Here is a 20,424-nt window from a genome sequence, read left to right on the forward strand (position 1 = left end):
CGTTTAGTTGCTATATCTTCCCACATAATTCAAATGTCTCGATAGCTAAGTTCTGCGTGCGGTGAGTTCAAAATCTAACAACCTTATAGACGCAGATTCAATTCCCAATGCAAATTTTTATTTTTTTTATACATTTTATGATTGTAAGTATATTTATTATATTTTTTTTTTCAGAAAATACGTATTTAGTTAAAATTTTTGTCAACAATTATTGTTCAGAAATCATTTTTTTGTTTCATTTTTCAATGTGTTTGCGTGTGTTTTATTCTTTTATTTTTTTAATTTTTGGTATTGTTTTAATAAAAATTTTTGGAAAGTAGTGAGTATTAAAATTTGTTTAATATTTAAATAAAATATAAATAAACTGTTTAAAGTACTTATATTGATTTCGTTGAAATCATATAATAGAAGTATAACTTCTTACTGCGTACAAAGTACACACACATTCTTTTTTAAATATTTTTAGCAAAATTAATACACTATTTTGTAGAGCTTTAAAAATCTTTGCCACTGACCAAATAAGTTATTATACTAGGTAATTTTAACAATTTTTGAATTAAACCCGAAAAAGTTCTAGCACAAATTTTAAACGGGTTTTCTCGATACTTTGCTTTTTTGACTCGTGACACTGTTTGAGCGGAGGTGCGATATAATGCTAATTATTTAGTTAACAATAGGTATGCTTTAAATTAGATTTCGAGTTAAATTTTAAATTTTAAGTGTTGACCAGCTCCACTCTTATATTCAAAGTGTAGCTGGTTAACACCAAACTTAAAACATAAAAATTAAAAATTTTACTTGAAATCTAATAAAGCATACCTATTGTTAACTACTAATTAATTAGTATTATATCTGCTGACTATTCTTTAAGTCCTTTGCACTACCTTAATAACTGTTTGTTTGTATGGTTATTAATGGTGCAAATGAAAAGAAAAAATTCGTTATTTGGTAAATCGGCGACTTTAAGGAAAAATCCCGAAACAGGTCGATTTTTATTTTTAATTTATGATATTTTGGCATAAGTGTCATACTAGTGGCGTCATCTATCTGAGCATGATGACGTAATCGATGATTTTTTAAATGGGAATGGGGGTCGTGTGCTAGCTCATTTGAAAGGTTATTCAATTTTCTATTTACTGATATAAACATTTACATTATCATTTTTTATTAATTGATTATATAGGGTGTCCAAAAAATTTTCTTGAATTAAATTATGTGACAAAAAAAGAATAATGTATGTAATTTATTTAATTCAAAATACATTTTACTGTTACCCGAAAACAGAAAAAAATATTTATTTCATAAATTTTCCGCCTCTTGGAGGTTTAAATATTTAATTTAAGCAAAAAGCAATGTTTTTTGTGAAATAAACATTTTTTGCTGATTTTTGACAGCAGTCAAATGTATTTTGAATTAAATAAATTACACACATCTTCTTATTTGTCAAATAACTTAATTTAATTTTTTTTGGACACCCTGAATAAATAATGATGCAAATGTTTATATTACTGAATAGAGAACTGAATAACCTTTCAAATGAGCTAGCACACGACCTCTATTCCTATTTAAAAAATTCATCGATTGCGTCATCACGCCCAGATGGATGACGTCACTAGTACGCCATATATGCCGAAATATCATAATTTAAAAATAAAAATCGACCTGTTTCGGGATTTCTCCTTAAAGTTTACGAATTTATTCCTTTCATTTGCACCATACTGTATACACTTTACAATTTTCATTGTTATTTACATGCACTGTAAATATGTTTCTATAGCCTGAAGATGCTATAACATTTGTAAACAGCGAGACCGGTCGTCAGATCTTTCAATTTAATAAGAGTCACCTAAAGGTTGTGAGCAGAGGACTCATTTTCCTAACATACATGAATATGTGCTCACACCAGCAACCCATTCATCATTGGCAAAGCGATGTTAACCACAATAAAAACAGCCAAAATAGAATACCTCAGTCACATCATGAGGAACAGCGAAATATGGACTGCTGCAACTATTTTACAGGGAAAACAATGACCAGGAAGGCCAACGATTTCCTATTCGAACAATGTACATATGAGGTTCAACGTAACAACCAGAAATATTTTCAAAGCAGCAGTGTGCAAAGTACAGATTGCGGCGATACTCGCCAACATCCTGAACGGATAGTCAATACGAGAAGATTACACGACCCTGTTTAGAAACCCGTCAAGAATACCTTTGGGTTCGACGTCGGCTAATTCAACTTTAATTGACATAAATGTTGTTTACCGTCAACAGGTGGCTCTCCAGGTGGACCTCCACTTTTACAGTCAGCTCGGCTAGGCCAATCACAAGCAAGTATATTAGGATTGAAGTGTGTTCCAGGCCCGCAGGACATTTCAAAATTTCCAGGGCATAAATAAAACTTTGTGCAGTCTGTTGGATGAGGAGCAGGTTTAGCTTCGTTGCTACATTGCGCCGAAGAAGCTGAAATAGAAGTGAAACATGTTTTTAAACTTTATCTGTAAAATAAAAATGTATACCATTTTTATTCAGTTGCAATGCGAAGGCAAAACAATCTTACTTTTCAATTAGAATACGGAGTGCAGTCCAGTCCCTTGAATCGCGATTTTCGGCTCTTATTGGAGTCTTCATCGGAAGGAACGTAGGCACTGTTCTCCATATTTTAACTCATTCGCATCGAGAGGTTTTCCCACCCATTGCAACTGAAGTGATGATAGTAGGTGGCTAGCGCCATCTGGCATCGAAAGACGAAATAGTTTTCAATCCTAATAGTAAATTATTAATATTGAACATATTAAAAATATTACTAAAAGATTTTTAAATTGAAAACTTATTGGTACACTTTCCTGGTGACACCTCCAAGACTTCTACAATTTGCAAGTCAAATGGATGCTGCAGTGAAGACGAGAGGGAAGGAATTCTACACTATGCAATTCACATCCCCTGTCTGCAGCTGGTAAAGTTCCACCGGAAAAATGCACCTAGTTACTCTACGGAGTAATACGACTATAAAATAAAAATGTATACCATTTTTATTCAGTTGCAATGCGAAGGCAAAACAATCTTACTTTTCAATTAGAATACGGAGTGCAGTCCAGTCCCTTGAATCGCGATTTTCGGCTCTTATTGGAGCCTTCATCGGAAGGAACGTAGGCACTGTTCTCCATATTTTAACTGATTCGTATCGAGAGGTTTTCCCACCCATTGCAACTGAAGTGATGATAGTAGGTGGCTAGCGCCATCTGGCATTGAAAGACGAAATAGTTTTCGTCTTTATCTGTAAATATTTCGTCTTTATCTGTAAACTTTAAGTATTTTTAAAATAATATAAAAATTATTGAAATGTATTGTTTTATATTGAAATATATAGAATAAAAAAGTTAATGGAATATTGAAACGTGTTGAAACGCTTCCGCCTTTTAATCTTTAAATTTTTTATGTCTATAATTTTGAGAGACCGGTCCTTCAAGTATTATTATTACTCTATTTTTTACTACTTCGCAAAAGGTTAATGCCAATAAAAAGTTCTTCTCATTTGATTACCGTGCACCAAATTTCAGACGTGGGCAGCTTCCATGACAATTTGCCGATATCGTTCTGTACAGTAAGGGAAAAAGCCCTAAATATGTATCTAAAAAATGTATATAATTTAGGTATAATTAGGTCGTTACAAAAGATGTTGTTTCTACAATCACAAACAAAACGAAGGTTGATTGACGGAGTTTGTTTTTGTAACCTCGCGGAGACTCACGTATCGTTTACTTTTAAAATTCAAATTATAAGAAGATATAAAAATCCCACAGAAGGATTAATCTGAGGATTATAGTATTATTATTATTCATGTTAAGATTAGGATTGTTACTATGCTAGTGAGCAGTCGTGCGAGATGGGTGTGTCTGAAAGAATACCCAGCGAAACAACATCTTAGTAACCTTACGTTGATGGATGTTGAAACCTGTAAATAAAGTTATAAGTTAGAGTCAGTGTTTTCCTAAGGTCCAATAGTTGGCTCCCCCCTTTTGTCCCATTGAGGATCCAACCCTCCAACTCGACACGGCTCCTTTCAACTCGACATGACAACCCTGCAACTCAACATGGCGACCCAAGCCCTTTGAACCTGGACACCTGGACAGCTGAGACGACAGGACGCTAAGATGAAGAAATAGTTATGGAAAACAATAGCTGGAAATTTAAGTGAAAAATTGGGGTAAAGTATCCATCCTTCCTTTAGTTAGCTGATTTATGAAACTTTCCCTGGATGGGAGCCTGCCCTAAATGGAGCTGCCTCACGATGGAAGAAACGACTGGACCACATCTCGACATGACAACCCTGCAACTCGACAGTTCCTGCTTTTGCGCGGCATGTAACAATTGATCTGATAAGCCAGTCCATTGACGAACGTTACTGATCCATGAATATTTCTCCCTACCAATTTCTTTTTTTCCGTCTATCTTTCCGTCGAGTATTAACTGCAGTATTCAATATCTGTGACCTCTTATTATATGCCTCAGATATTCAAGTTTTAGTGATCTTCATTAAGTCACCTTCGCCTTGACCTATTCTGTTTGAATACTTCTATGTTTGAAATATACAGAGAGAGTCTGTAAAGTGGAATAAATTCAATATCTCAAATACTAATTGTTTTTTTGGAAAATGCTCAGACCCTTCGATTAGTATTTCAAATTGTCCTTTTTGACATTCAATAATAATGTATACAGGGTGTCCCAATTTAGAGATATGACGTCATCGTCGATTTTCTTAAATGGCAACACTGTCATTTTGATAGCTAATTTGATAGGGTTTGTAAAGTTATACATAACTGCAAAATATCAAATTTTTATTCTCTACCATTTACAAGATAAGAGAAAATAACAAAGTTATATCTGTAATTTGGAATATATTCAATAATTAAAATACTAACTGTTTTTTTGAAAAATTCTCAGACCCGTCGATTAGTATATCAAATTGTCCTTTTTGACATATAATAATGTATACAGGGTGTCCCAATTTAGAGATATGACGTCATGGTTGATTTTCTTAAATGGCAACACTGTCATTTTGATAGCTATTTTGATAGGGTGTGTAAAGTTATACACAACTGCAAAATTTCAAATTTGTATTCTCTACCATTTAGATGATAATAAAAAATAACAAAGTTATGAAAAAGAAGTAATCAACTAATAATTGAATTTAATTATTTCAATAAATTAAGCAAAAACTCATAATGTTGCCCTCAATTATTGTCAAATTGTCAATGAGCAACGTTATGAGCATTTTCTTAATTGAAATAAATAAATTCAATTATTATTTGATTACTTTTTGTTCTTCATAACTTTGTTATTTTTTATTATCTTGTAAATGGTAGGGAATAAAAATTTGAAATTTTTCAGATGTGTATAACTTTACACACGCTAGCAAAATAGCTATCAAAATGATAGTGTTGCCATTTAAGAAAATCAACGATGACGTCATATCTCTAAATTGGGACACCCTGTATACATTATTATTATATGTCAAAAATGACAATTTGATATACTAATCGACGGGTCTGAGCATTTTTCAAAAAAACAGTTAGTATTTTAATTATTGAATATATTCCAAATTACAGATATAACTTTGTTATTTTCTCTTATCTTGTAAATGGTAGAGAATAAAAATTTGACATTTTGCAGTTATGTATAACTTTACAAACCCTATCAAATTAGCTATCAAAATGACAGTGTTGCCATTTAAGAAAATCGACGATGACGTCATATCTCTAAATTGGGACACCCTGTATACATTTTTATTGAATATCAAAAAGGACAATTTGAAATACTAATCGACGGGTCTGAGCATTTTCCAAAAAAACAATTAGTATTTGAGATATTGAATTTATTCCACTTTACAGACTCTCTCTGTATAATATATACAGTTACACGTTTTACGCTAAGGTGTACGAGAATTACTCCCAGGGTTACCTCTAGGAGTTTACAATTAAATTTCGTGTACAAATTTTTCCCACTTCTTTTTGTCTCTTGCTAATATTTAATATGTAATTTATATACAAGGTGTCCCAAAAGTAGTGGAACGGTCGAATATTTCGCGAACTAAGCATCGTATCGAAAAACTGAAAAATACGTGTTCAATTATTTTCAAAAATCTATCCAATGCCACCAAACACCAACCCTCACTACACCCCCTGGAGGTGGGGTGGGGGGTAACTTTAAAATCTTAAATGGAAACCCCCCAGTTTTTCTTACAGATTTTAATTCTTTACGTAAAAGTAAGCAACTTTTATTCAAGACATTTTTTCGAATTGTGGATAGATAGCGCTATATTTGGGAAAAACTATTTATCCCGATACCATAGGTAAATTATAGAAACGGTCTAGTATCTCACGAAATACACTTCCAAATGAGAAACTAAAAAACAGCTTTTTAATCTTTTTCGAAAACCTTTTGGATAACACCAAACGTGATCCTCCAACCCACCCCCTGGGGGTGGGGGGTAACTTTAAAATCTTAAATAGCAACCCCCACTTTTTATTACAGAATCGGATCCGTCACGAAAAATTAAGCAACATTTATTCGAAACATTTTTTAGAATTGTTAATAGATGGCGCTTTAATTGGAAAAATACGATTTATTAACGCCATCTATCAGAAATTAAAAAAAATGAATCGAATAAATGTTGCTTAATTTTTTATGGCCAATCGGAATCTGCAATAAAAAGTGGGCTATTTAAGATTTTAAAGTTACCCCACACCCCACCTCCAGGGGGTGGGTTGGATGGTCATGTTTGGTGTTATTCGATAGGTTTTCGAAAAAGATTAAAAACCTTTTTTGGTTTCTCATTTGGAAGTGTATTTCGTGAGATATTAGACCGTTTCTATAATTTACCTATGGTATCAGGACAAATGGTTTTCCCCAATTATAGCGCTATCTATCCACAGTTCGAAAAAATGTCTTGAATAAAATTTGCCTACTTTTACGTAACGAATCCAAATTTGCAAGAAAAACTGGGGGGTTCCATTTGAGATTTTAAAGTTACCCCCCATCCCACTTCCAGGGGGTGTAGTGGGGATTGGTGTTTGGTGTCATTGGATAGATTTTTGAAAATGATTGAACACGTATTTTTCAGTTTTTTGATTCGATGTTTAGTTCGCGAAATATTCGACCGTTCCGCTACTTTTGGGACACCCTATATATTTAATATTTAATCTAATATACAGGGTGTAACAAAAATACAGGTCATAAATTAAACCACATATTCTGGGACCAAAAATAGTTCGAATTAACCTAACTTACCTTAGTACAAATATGGACACAAAAGAAATTACAGCCCTTTGAAGTTACAAAATGAAAATCGATTTTTTTGAATATATCGAAAACTATTAGAGGTTTTTTGTTGAAAATGGACATGTAGCATTATTATGGAAAGAACATCTTAAAGAAAAATTATAGTGAAATTTGTGCACCCCATAAAAATTTTATGGGGGTTTTGTTCAATTAAACCCCCCAAACTTTTGTGTCAGTTCCAAATAAATTATTATTGTGGTACCATTAGTTAAATTGTTTAAACATATACGTAATACGTAATAACATATACGTTTTATATATGCTCCTTTTGCAATTTCCATCCGAGTTTTAATTTTTTCATCAAGATTTAGTGTCTTGTTTATCCAACATTCTAGGGATTTAAAACGGTTCTGTTCTTTTACTAACCACAAGTAACTTTGTGTTTGATGTATTTTTGTAAGTTTGTTATTGGAGAATTCTCTAGCGAATGGATCTATAAGGAGTTGAAGATCGTCGATGCTTTCAGCAGTGATCGCTGTGTCATCTGCATGTCTAGTGATGTTAATAGTTTCTACCCCAATTCGAACTCCACATTGCCATTCCAAGGCTTCGTTAAATATTATTTCTGAGTAAACGTTAAACAAGGTTGGGGATAATACACAGCTCTGTCTGACACCTATTTCAATTTAAATTTTGTCTGTTTCTTTGCCGTAAAATAAAAAGTTAGGTCCTTCTAAATAATTTCTTTGAAAGATTTTTACTAATACTCCGACTTATGACACGAGTCTTTTTAGAAAACCACCAGCTTGGGTTCGAGCTCGCTAATTCAACCTTGAATGAAACGAAATCACGATGATGAGAGACGAAAGATATAACCTCTGGAGACTAATAATTTAAGGTAAAATAGAGGGTAGGAGAAGCGTAGGAAGGAGACGGGTTTCCTGGCTGAGGAACCTGTGAGAATGGTTTGGTTGCAGCTCAAGGCAACTGTCCAGAGCAGCTGCTTCGAAGGTCAAAATAGCCATAATGATTGCCAATCTTCGTCGCAGAGATGGCACTTAAAGAAGAAGAAGGATTCAACCTTAATTGATAGAAATGTTGTTTACCGTCAACTAAAAAAAAACTACTTCTTTCGTTCCTACAAACTAACAGAACTTTTTCTCCACATTCACGCATTTTCCAGTTTGGCTAAAACTATATTTTATTTATCTCAAATGTATCTTCTTCTTTTTGTTATTGTCAACAACAAAACATCGTTCGTGATCCAAAAATAATTCTTTTGTATTGTTGTAATTTTGAAAGTGTGTTCACACACATATCAATTCACTACCATGATCAGTGCAGTGAACAGTGAGAGAAGAAATCTGCATTTGACAAAATAGATACAAAATTACTTTATAGATGTTTAATAAAACAACTGAGAACTGAAAGAAAAGTCAATATATAAAATTACTAGAACAAAATTACAAATCAGTATTATTCATTCAGTCATCATAAATATATCAGTCAAATTCATTCTTTGCAAGAAGTTTGAATTTTTAAATGTCAAAGTTCTAAACATTGTAGAATAGAAATGTATTCCAGTGACGAAGAGTTGCAGTTTTTTATTTGTTTATCGGAGATAAAATATTGTATGACACTGTGCGTGAAGTACTTTCTGCGCGCTTACGCGATGTACAGCACTCGCACCGCTCGTGCTCTAAACATCGCGTGCGTGCGCAAAAAGCCTAATTCACGGACTGTTTCATAAATAACTATTAGAACACTTATATGCTTATCTTTTCCATTCTAAACCAACTCAATATTAAAAAAGGCTGTCCACAATATGTCTGCAACGAATTCTGCAATTCTTTGGTCACGTGGTTCGCAGAGGTGACGACAGTTTGGAGAGATTAATTGTTTCTGGAAACGTTCCGGGGAGAAGATCAAGAGGACGATCACCAACTAGATGGTCTGACCAAATAAAGCATTCAGCTGGAAACTTATTCTGCGAAGCTCTTAGAGCAGCTGAAGATAGAGACCAATGGAGAAACATTGTTAGGAATATTGAAAGAAATCACGATCCTCAGTAATGGGGAAACGACAGGAGAGATGCTTATCTATTAATAATAATACAGGGTGTAACAAAAATACAGGTCATAAATTAAATCATATATTCTGGGACCCAAAATAGTTCGATTGAACCTAACTTACCTTAGTACAAACCTGCACCTAAAAAAAGTTACAGCCCTTTGAAATTACAAAATAAAAATCGACTTTTTTCAATATATCGAAAACTGTTTGAGGTTTCTTATTGAAAACGGACATGTGATATTCTTACGATAGGAAGATCTTAAAAAAAAATTATAGTGAAATTTGTGCACCCCATAAAAATTTTATGGGGGTTTTGTTCCCTTAAACCCCCCCAAACTTTTGTGTACGTTCCAATTAAATGATCGTTGTGGCACAATTAGTTAAACACAATGTTTTTAAAACTTTTTTGCCTCTTAGTACTTTTTCGAAAAGTTAGTGTTTTTTGAGATATTTTGAATATTTTTTCAAATCCACCACATATTTGTGTAAGACGATTTTAGAGACTTGGTAATAATATGAAAATTTATTTATAAAATACAGTTTGAGGTATATTTTGACAAATATTAAAAAAGAAGCCACATCTCGATAAAAGGTGCCTTATCTGAAAAATACTAAGAGGCAAAAAAGTTTTAAAAATACTGTGTTTACCTAATGGTACAGCAATAATAGTTTAATTGGAACGTACACAAACATTTGGGGGGTTTAAAGGCACAAACCCCCCATAAAATTTTTATGTAAACAAAATAAAAAAGAAGCCGCATCTCGATTAAAACTGGTTTTTCCAAAAAGTAATAAGAGGCAAAAAAGTTTTAAAAACATTGAGTTTAACTAATGGTACTACAATAATAATTTAATTGGAACGTGCATAAAACTTTGGGGGGTTTAAGGGAACAAAACCCCCATAAAATTTTTATGAGCTGCACAAATTTCACTATAATTTCTTTTTAGGAAGGTCATGCCATAAGAATGCCGCATGCCCATTTTCATTAAAAAATCTCTAATAGTTTTTGATGTATCGGAAAAATCTATTTTCATTTTGTAACTTCAAAGGGCTGTAACTTTTTTTGTGTGCATATTTGTACTAAGGTAAGTTAGGTTCAATCGAACTATTTTTGTTCCCAAGATATGTGATTTAATTTATGACCTGTATTTTTGTTACACCCTGTAAAATATTGTTAAAATAATAAAAACATGATTTTAATAAATTAATAACGAACCCTTGCGTAAATTTAATTGTAATAAGTAAATTACCTACCATGTAATAAATATGTCCAAATATTGAAATGCAATAAATTATATTAAAATATTCTCGATAATTTATAATTGTTTAACTTCAATTATTGCTATATTAATTATTAGATTTGTACAGAACTACTGTAATTTGATTATATTTGATGATAGTCAAATATGATGAAAATAAGTGGACACGAAGAATCCTAGAATAGAGACAAAGGGGGACGACAAGAAACATGGGAAGTTGAGGACTTGAAGAAATGAGTGTATTTTACCGATTGCATCCTTTTTTTTCAGTCACTCTCTTTTTCTTCCTAAAGCAATCTTAGGGTTTTTTAATTCTTTGTTTTTACAATTACTTAATTGGATTATAAAACACAGTTTCATGATTATTATATGAGACTAATCAAATATTAATGGATAATATATATTTGGGGAGCGATTAAAACAGCTGAAAAAAAACTAGAATCCCTAAGATGTACAAAGATCTACACAAATTATAGGATACGCTGACGACATAGTAGTAGCCACAAGAGATAAAAAAGCTTATGTGAGCTCCACACTCTCGCCGAAGTCGATCTAGATTCAACAAGTACAAGAGTGTAGACGGCCACCTTGTGCAACTTTGTCTCACTTCGTTCTACTTCCATTCTCTGTCGGTCTGGGGCGTCCGAGTCAAAGGGATCTTTGTCGGTATCGCACCGCTCTTTGTCGGTATCGCACCGCTCTTTGTCGGTATCGCACTTCCTCGCGAAGTAGAACGAATGTGTAGAGAGGTACTTCGGACTTCGGTCAACGTTGGCGAAGTAACTTCGCCGAGAGTGTGAAGCCCGCTTTAGAATACCCACTGATGATACCAATAGAGGAAGCGAAGCTTAGAGGACAAAAAATAATTAAGAAAAACCACGCTAAACATTAAGTATACGATGTCAATCTCAACGAAAAATTGTAACATAGATAGGGTTACCATAATTTATTAAGGTCAAATCCGGACAGGGGCAGTCCAAGGAAAAAAACATATCATTGCCCTTGCCTTTTGACACACCCAAAGTTAGTATTAGTATTATCAGCACAAAGGAAAACTATTTTGAATCAGTAGAGTACTTTTTAATACATTTTAAAACATGTTCTACTAAAAGATCAGATGTTTCACCCGGAAGTTCATAAAAAAATATAAAAGCTTCACGTTGACACCTTCATTTTGCTAAAAATAACGAACACATACCGGAGTCAATTTGATCTCGTTTCTATTTGAACTATTTGTAACCGTAATAAAATTTGCATCTTTGAGATCTGCGAGTAATTTGTTAAATATGTTTTTTTATGTAGGCTTCATATCGTTACCGCCTTTTTTTAAATTTAAATTTGATGTTCTGTCAAGGTTGTCAAGGGGTAATGACAGCTGACAGATGATAGACAGGAGAAGACTGTAAGACATGAGGTGGGAATAAAGTTGTGAACCATGATGGTGTATTATTTTATTTCTTAAGAAATTGAAGACATCCTTTCTACAGAATCAGGTGTGGGGTTATACTTATGTTCCCCCTGTGTTGTTAGGACAGAAGGAAATTATATTTTTTATGTTTCGTTATGGATAACCTCGAAAATAACTTACCAGGTACACCGCCTACACCACCACCTGTGTTATCACCCCAAGCGAATAGCCCCGGCTCAAATAATAATAATGTGAATCCGAATCCGAATGATAATATGGTAAACCTTGTTAATTCATTACTCCAACAGAATGCACAGATGCTTCATATGTTGCAACTACAAAACAGCATGTCAACAATAAGTAATCCTGTACCAAATTTTAATATAATGCCAGATTTATCTAAAACTATTGAGAAATTTAATGGTGAAGGTGATTCCAGCCAAGCAGCAGTATGGTTAAAGCAAATTGAATCTTCAGCGGTACTACACAATTGGCCAGATGCATTTATATACCAAACAGCCAAAAGCAATCTCGAAGGTGCTGCAAAGTTCTGGTTTATAGGCCGAAATGAAATCACAGATTGGTCCAAATTCAAAACAGCTTTCCGGAAAACGTTTCTGTTTTCACAAAATAAAACAGATTTATGGAGAAAGATGCAAGAGTGTACTCAAAATCAAAATGAGAATGTTTCCATTTATTTCCATATGAAAGTTTCTCTATGCAAATCACTCGAACTGCCATTTGAAGAAACAAAAGAACAAATTGCCATTGGTTTGTGGAGTAAGGAATTAAGTAATTTTATTATGTCAAAAGAGCATCGTGATGAAGACACCCTGTATCAAGACATCGTGAGTTATGAAAGAATTGTTAGTGCTCGAAAATGTAGAATAAGCGATAGAAGAGAGAAACCTAATGCAAAGGAAAACTATAATACAAAACGTGAACATTCAAAATACGACTTGCCAAGAATAACTACTTTTAAAAATAATCCAGCTACACGAAGCAAAGCTATTAGATGTTTCAACTGTAATGTGATTGGACATTCCGCAGTTCAATGTACTCAACCAGCTAGACAAAAGGGTTCGTGTTATACGTGTGGAGCAATGGATCACCAAAGAAATAATTGCCCCAAGAATGAGTTCAGGATGAATCCACCCAAGGTCAAGGTAGAAAGTAACACTGCACTTTTTGTGAAACAGCATAATGCAAGTGGGTATATGTTACCAATTTGTCTTTTGAAGGACAAAATTTCTATTTATATTGATTCTATTGTAGATTCAGGTAGTGCTATATCCTTAATAACTTTAGATACTGTAAAATCTTTCAATTTTGAATTTTCTGATATTCCTGAGAAAACTTTCCAGGGTATTAACCAAAGTAGACTAGAAATTTTGGGTTCTGTGTTGTTTAAAATGAAAGTTAATGACATACTTATTGATTTACTCATTTATGTTGTACCAAATGAAACCATACCATATAAATGTCTGTTTGGTAGAGATTTTATGCATAACGACAAACTTACCATATCTTTTTCAGGGAATAAAGTAGAGATTTCTTCTAAAGATATTGAAAATACAAATATTGACAATGATATTTTACATATTGACTATGTAGATAAAAATGAAATTAATATTGATATCAATCCCAATTTAAATAATTTAGATCGACAAAAGTTAGTTGATATTTTTATGACTGATTATGTAAATCCAGAAAGACCTAATGAACCTATGACTAAATGTGAAATGAAAATTGTTGTAGATCCAAATCATGTTCCTTTTTATTATAAACCTCGTAGGTTATCATATGCTGAAAAAAATGCTGTACAAGAAATAATTAATGACTTGTTAGATAAGGATATTGTTCGTAAGAGTAATTCAGAGTATAGCTCACCAATAGTTTTAATTAAAAAGAAAACTAATGACTTCAGACTACGTGTAGACTATCGTTCATTAAACAAAATCACTTTACGGGATAATTTTCCAATCCCACTAATTGAAGATCAACTTTGTCAACTTAAAGATAAACATTATTTTTCAACTTTGGATCTCAAAAGTGCTTTTTATCATGTTAATGTAGAGGAATCTTCAATTAAATACACATCATTTGTAACTCCCAGTGCTCAATATGAATTTTTGAAAATGCCATTTGGTTTGCGCAATTCACCATCTGTTTTTATGCGATACGTTCATACTATATTCAAGGACTTGATGGAACATAACAAATTACTAATTTATATTGATGATTTATTAATAGCAACAAAAACTGTTGAAGAGAACTTAGACATTATAAAAGAAATATTTTGCTTATTGGTTCAAAACAAATTGAATCTCCGTCTTGACAAATGCTCCTTTTTAATGACTGAAATAAATCATTTAGGCTACATAATTAATGGTGATGAGATAAGACCAAGTGATCGACATATTAGTGCAATTAAAGAGTACCCAGTACCACGAAATGTTAAACAGTTACACAGTTTCATAGGCCTTACTTCATATTTTAGAAAATTCGTTCCCAACTTTTCAATAATTGCTGGACCACTTTATGATTTATTAAAAAAGAATGTTTCATTTGAATTTGGAAGAGAACAAATGAAAAGTTTTCATAGTTTAAAACAAATGTTAGTGTCCAAACCTGTTTTAGCTCTCTATTCTCCTACAGCTGAAACCCAAATCCATTGTGATGCCAGCTCTAGTGGTTATGGTGGGATATTACTCCAAAAACAAGCAGACCAAAAATTTCATCCAGTGTTCTTTTACAGTCAGAGAACTACTCAAGCAGAATCTAAACAGCATAGTTTTATTTTGGAACTAAAAGCCGTTATCAACACACTTAACCGATTTAGAGTATACTTATATGGAATTAAATTTAAGATACTGTTGATGTTAGCCCTAAAATTATGAGATGGAGTCTCGTTCTCGATAATTTTGATTATACTATAGAACACAGAAGTGGAACAAGCATGAAGCATGTTGATGCTTTAAGTAGGTGCTTTGGAAGTATTTTAATAATTGAGGAAAACACTTTTGAACATAATTTAGCTATTAAACAAGGGCAAGATGATATTATATGTAAATTAAAGGAGACATTACAATCCAGTGAGCATAAGTTGTTTGAATTAAATAATGACATACTTTATAGAAAAAGTAATAATTTACTACTATTTTATGTACCTGAATCAATGGAAAACAATGTGCTCCGGAGTTGCCATGATGAATTAGGACATGTGGGCTTAGATAAATGTTGTGAAGCCATAAAAGAATCGTACTGGTTTCCTAATATGAGACAAAAGGTAAGAACTTATATTACAAATTGTTTGAAGTGCATTGTCTTTGCTCCTAACAGTGGTAAAAGGGAAGGATTTTTACACAGCATACCAAAGGGAGACAAACCATTTAATATTTTACATTTGGATCATTGTGGACCTCTTGAAAAATCTAAAGGAACTGGTTATTAACATATTTTTGCAATTGTAGATGGCTTTACTAAATTCTTGAAATTGTATGCTTGCAAGTCAACTAATTGTAATGAGGTTATTAAGTATTTAAACTCATACTTCTTTACTTACAGTAAACCTTTAAAAATAGTCACCGATCGGGGCTCAGCATTTACGTCCAAACAATTCACTGAATTTTTAACAGATAACGGAATACAGCATGTTCTTGTAGCTACCAGCGTACTAAGAGCCAATGGACAGATTGAAAGGTTCAACCGGTTCATTATACCAATGATAGCGAAACTAACCAAGGGCCCAGAATGTTGGGATCAAGTACTTAATGAAGTTGAATTTGCCGTCAACAACACTGTTAATCGAAGTACAGGCCAAACACCTTCTAAACTATTGTTTGGAATGAACCAAGTAGGTAATGTCAAAGATCATTTAAAGTATTTTCTGTCATCCATTAACAAAGACAAATCCGATATTAACGAACTACGACATAATGCATGTGACAAGATAGAGAAATCCCAAGAAGTCAATAAGCTGTACTACGATTCAAGACATAAACAAGCTTCAATTTATAATATTGGTGATTATGTCATGACACCTAATGTTGATGTTACACCTGGTGTAAATAAGAAACTATTACCTAAATTTAAGGGACCTTATATTATTAAGAAAATATTACCTAATGACAGATATCTAATTTCTGATGTTGAGGGTTTTCAGGTGACTCAGAAACCATTCGAAAGTGTATTTGATGCTGATCATCTCAGATTATGGATGAAATCATCACACTAAACTAAGGGCCGGTTGTTCGAACGCTAATCAACATTGATCACTATCAAATACTTAATTACTGTCACAACTGTCAATGTCAACTTTGGTTGGGTTGCCGAAAACATAATTATTGATGACAATTACGAAATTAGTAAATCAATTATGTTAATAATTGTTATGTTAATTGACTAACTAATCTCATAATTATAATTAACTATGTTTTCAGCAACCCAACCAAAGTTGACATTGACCGTTGTGACAGTAATTAAATATTTGATAGTGATCAATGTTGATTAGCGTTCGAACAACCGGCCCTAAGTCTTCCTGTACGACTTAATAGTTCCATAAGGGTTTTATCCATTTGCGTTGTCTTAGATTTTATTTAAGTATTTTAACCTTTTATATTATGATTCTTATTTTATTCACACTAAATTACTTACTTTATGTTTAGCAACTACAACTTATATTTGTGCAAAACAATTAATATCTATAATTACCCATTATGTATACGACGTTTAAGAACTTATGATGAATTACATTTATGAGGAATAATTCCTGAAAGGTGCTTATGATAATTTATGTTTATTAGAAATAATGTTTGACAAATATTTATGAATGTTATGATTTTTGTCATGTTTATGTACTTTCACTTTCAGTGTAGTTATATTTTTGTTCATGACAGATGACATGATATGACAAATATTTAGGAATGTTATGATTTTTGTCATGTTTATGTATGTACTGTCGATGACAGTTTATGACAGATGGCATGTTATGACATATATTTATGAATGATGATTTTTGTCATGTTTATGTACTTCCAAATAGTTGTATTTTTTTATATGGAAGAGCGAGGGCGCTCTTGTTGTCGGTTGGCCGAGTTGTAGGCTTCATATCGTTACCGCCTTTTTTTAAATTTAAATTTGATGTTCTGTCAAGGTTGTCAAGGGGTAATGACAGCTGACAGATGATAGACAGGAGAAGACTGTAAGACATGAGGTGGGAATAAAGTTGTGAACCATGATGGTGTATTATTTTATTTCTTAAGAAATTGAAGACATCCTTTCTACATTTAAATATTTTTTTTTAGTAAAGAAAAAAATCCGGACATTTCTCATATCCGGACGCCAATCCGGACATGTCTTTCAGATCCGGACTGTCCGGACGAAATCCGGGCGTATGGTAACCCTAAACATAGATAATGGAAAGATTGAAAAATACGTATTCCAAAAAGTAGAGAAATTTGAGTATCTAGGTATAACAATAGACAGAAAGAGTAGTAGAGCATATTGAAAATACCAAAAACTACTGAAAGACAGACATATCAACAAAAATACCAAAATGAAAAAATATAAAACAGCAATCAGACCTGCCATAACCAGACAGCAGAGACGCTGTGACTCACTAATAAAGATTATAGTACGGGATCCGAATATAGGTCGAACTGTACCCATCTGCTTTCCGGATGAAACACTCTTTTTTTGTTAAGTTTCATATATAGACATATTCAGCACAATTCATAGATTATTCAAGAAAAAACTCAAGGAGAAATATTAAAAAATAAGCCAACAGTGGCAAACTTTTAAAGACACCTCAAAAAACAATGAATTTTGCGGTGGACATCAGAACTCATCATTCGATCATAATAGACAAAAATTTCAAAAAAAAATTTATTAGTTCTTGAGTTCCTTGAGCTAATGTTTTTGAGTTTTCTTAGTGTTATGGATTTTTGACTTTTTGATATCACTCAGAAATCAAAACAACGGTTTTTTGCAAAAAAGGGTGAAAATCAACATATTTATTATTGTTAAACAAAAAATAAACACGAAACAAAAATATCTCGACAGCGTTACCTTAAGGAATGTCTAAAGAAAATATATTCAAAACTCCAGGTGGGTTGGTCCAGGAGTTTTTGAGTTACAATGTCTACAGTCTTTGAAAAAAGTAGTTTTGAGAAAAACGCGTTTAACGTGTTGTCAGCTTTTATTTTCAATTTCTATTTTGTGTGTCAAATCGTAAAGTGATGCCCCCGGAATATGTTTTTGAACCGCGGGGTAATTTAAAAAAGAAAATGAGAACAGCTGTTGACCGTTTCTGACTACGCTCAAGCGTGCTGGCGCGAACTTGCTGCAAAGCGAGTCGAAGGTAGGGAGGTAGGGAGATAGTGTTGAATATCCCTATCTTCGACTAGCTTTGCAGCAGGTTCGCACCAGCGCGCTTGAACGTAGTGAACAACGGTCAACAGCTGTTCTCATTCTCTTTTGTAAATTACTTCGCGATTCAAAAATATTCCGGTGTGCATCATCAAAAAAGAAATTGAAAATAAAAGTTGCCAATACTTTAAACGCTTTTTCCTCAAAACTGCTTTTTTAAAGGTTGTAGACATTGTAACTCAAAAACTACTTGACCTACCCACTTGGAATTTTGTATATATTTTCTTTAGACATTCCTTGAAGTAATGCTGTCAAGATCTATTTTATTTTTTGCTTATTTTTTGTTTAACAATAATAAATATATTGATTCTCTCATATGTTGATTTTGCAAAAAATTCGTTGTTTTGATTTCTGAGTGATTTCAAAAAAATCAAAATTCGATGAAACTAAACACTCGACATTGTAACCTTGAAAAACTCATAAGCTAATAAAATCTTTTTGAATTTTTTGTTTACCGTGATCCAATGATGAGTTCTGATGTCCACCGCAAAATTCATTATATTTTGAGGTGTCTTCAAAAATTTACCACCGTTAGCTTATTTTTCAATATTTTTTCTTGAATTTTTTCTTGAATAATCTATGAATTGTGCTGAATATGCTATTTAATTTGAAAATAAAATAATTCTACCATACTTAAAAAAAAGTGTTTTAAATATTGATTTCAACCGCTACGCCCCCCCCCCCCCTTAAGGATAGCTATGACACGATTTTGATAGGCAACCCATGCTAGAAATATTTGTCTATGTATGAAATTTAATAAAAAAAGTGTTTGATCCGGCCAGCAGATGGGTACAAATCGACCTGTATTCGGATTTTAGACTATTAAGAAAAGCAAATAATAATAGAAAGGAAGATCGTTATAAGTATCGGAAAGATATCAACATAATGAAGATACCTAATTGGAGAACAAAAATAGAAAATAGAAAGGAATGGGGAACAAGGAAACAAAGAAAAGGCATAGCAGAGCTCATATTAATGGGTGGCTTATAGTCCTGCCCAAGAGTGACAGGCCTATATATAAAATACCCTTGGAAATAATTCTCGAGAGTTTCGTTCTTGAAAAGAATTGACGAGAGTTCAAAATGAAGGAGAGATTTGATAGTTATGTGGATTTAAAAATAAAAATAGCGATATGGTGAGATCAGAACACCTGCATCTGACTCCGCAGTTTCAACAAGTTCTGTTAGATAGTTTTATTTTAATTGTATTGTAAAAATCATTATTGATCTTGGTCTCGTCAGTAAAGACGTATGCAAAATTGTAATTGAATTAATAAAAATATTTTTAAAATCAAAATTTCATTTTAGAAATTTCAAATTACCGTTTGGTACTTACCTACTCAAAGAAAAATATAGAAAGTCACATGAACAGTTTATTTTATAGATGTTTGATAAATACTAGATGGATGTAAATAAAATGGAAAAATTAGTACAGTAATAATAATAAGTTTCGTTAAGTAGGAAAAAGCTAAACAGCAATGCTAAGGAAATTGCCGGAGAAAATTAAATAAAGAACTGATACATGCCAATACACAATATTTTTGGATAATATATTTAAATATTCTACTGACCATTTTGTAAAGTTTAAAAATTTACCTTTTAGAAAAAATGAGAATAAAATACTTAATACCAATACTAATCTCTTGTTCATTACAGAAAAACTTTATTATTACTGAAATAGTTGCTTTTTTATAGCTAAAACATTTGATATTATTTTGAGGTAACACCTACATGTACCTATTCGTGTAATATTAAAATCGTAAAATATCTTATATACAGGGAGGATGCCGAATGCATCTAAACATTCCGTATATGTATTTGGCACTTCTTTTCTATTGGTTCTTTGCGATACGGGGCCATATTTCAACCAATAGGCGGCGGGGTGCCAAACACATATGTGGAATGTTATTTGGTGCGAAATTCATATACGGAATGTTACACATTCGTAGATCAAAATAGACGAATTTTTATT

The 20,424-nt window shown here is 32.6% G+C and overlaps 1 protein-coding gene across 7 annotated transcripts in view; it reads right to left on the bottom strand.

The window, feature by feature from the left end:
- The window catches only part of LOC126883913 (collagen alpha-5(IV) chain-like), a 35,525-nt gene extending 15,382 nt beyond the window's left edge, over positions 1-20,143 (bottom strand). For all 7 annotated transcript variants that reach the window (XM_050649628.1, XM_050649629.1, XM_050649630.1 and 4 more), the window contains exons 1-2: positions 20,049-20,143; positions 2,268-2,465 (exon numbers count right to left, since the gene is read on the bottom strand). In XM_050649628.1, the coding sequence (XP_050505585.1) occupies positions 2,268-2,465; positions 20,049-20,103 (253 nt within the window). In that variant the 5' untranslated portion in view covers positions 20,104-20,143. The remainder of the gene's footprint in view (positions 1-2,267; positions 2,466-20,048) is intronic.
- Between the last annotated feature and the right edge of the window lie 281 nt (positions 20,144-20,424).

This window comes from Diabrotica virgifera, chromosome 4 (assembly GCF_917563875.1).
Source record: "Diabrotica virgifera virgifera chromosome 4, PGI_DIABVI_V3a".
Lineage (NCBI taxonomy): Eukaryota > Metazoa > Arthropoda > Insecta > Coleoptera > Chrysomelidae > Diabrotica > Diabrotica virgifera.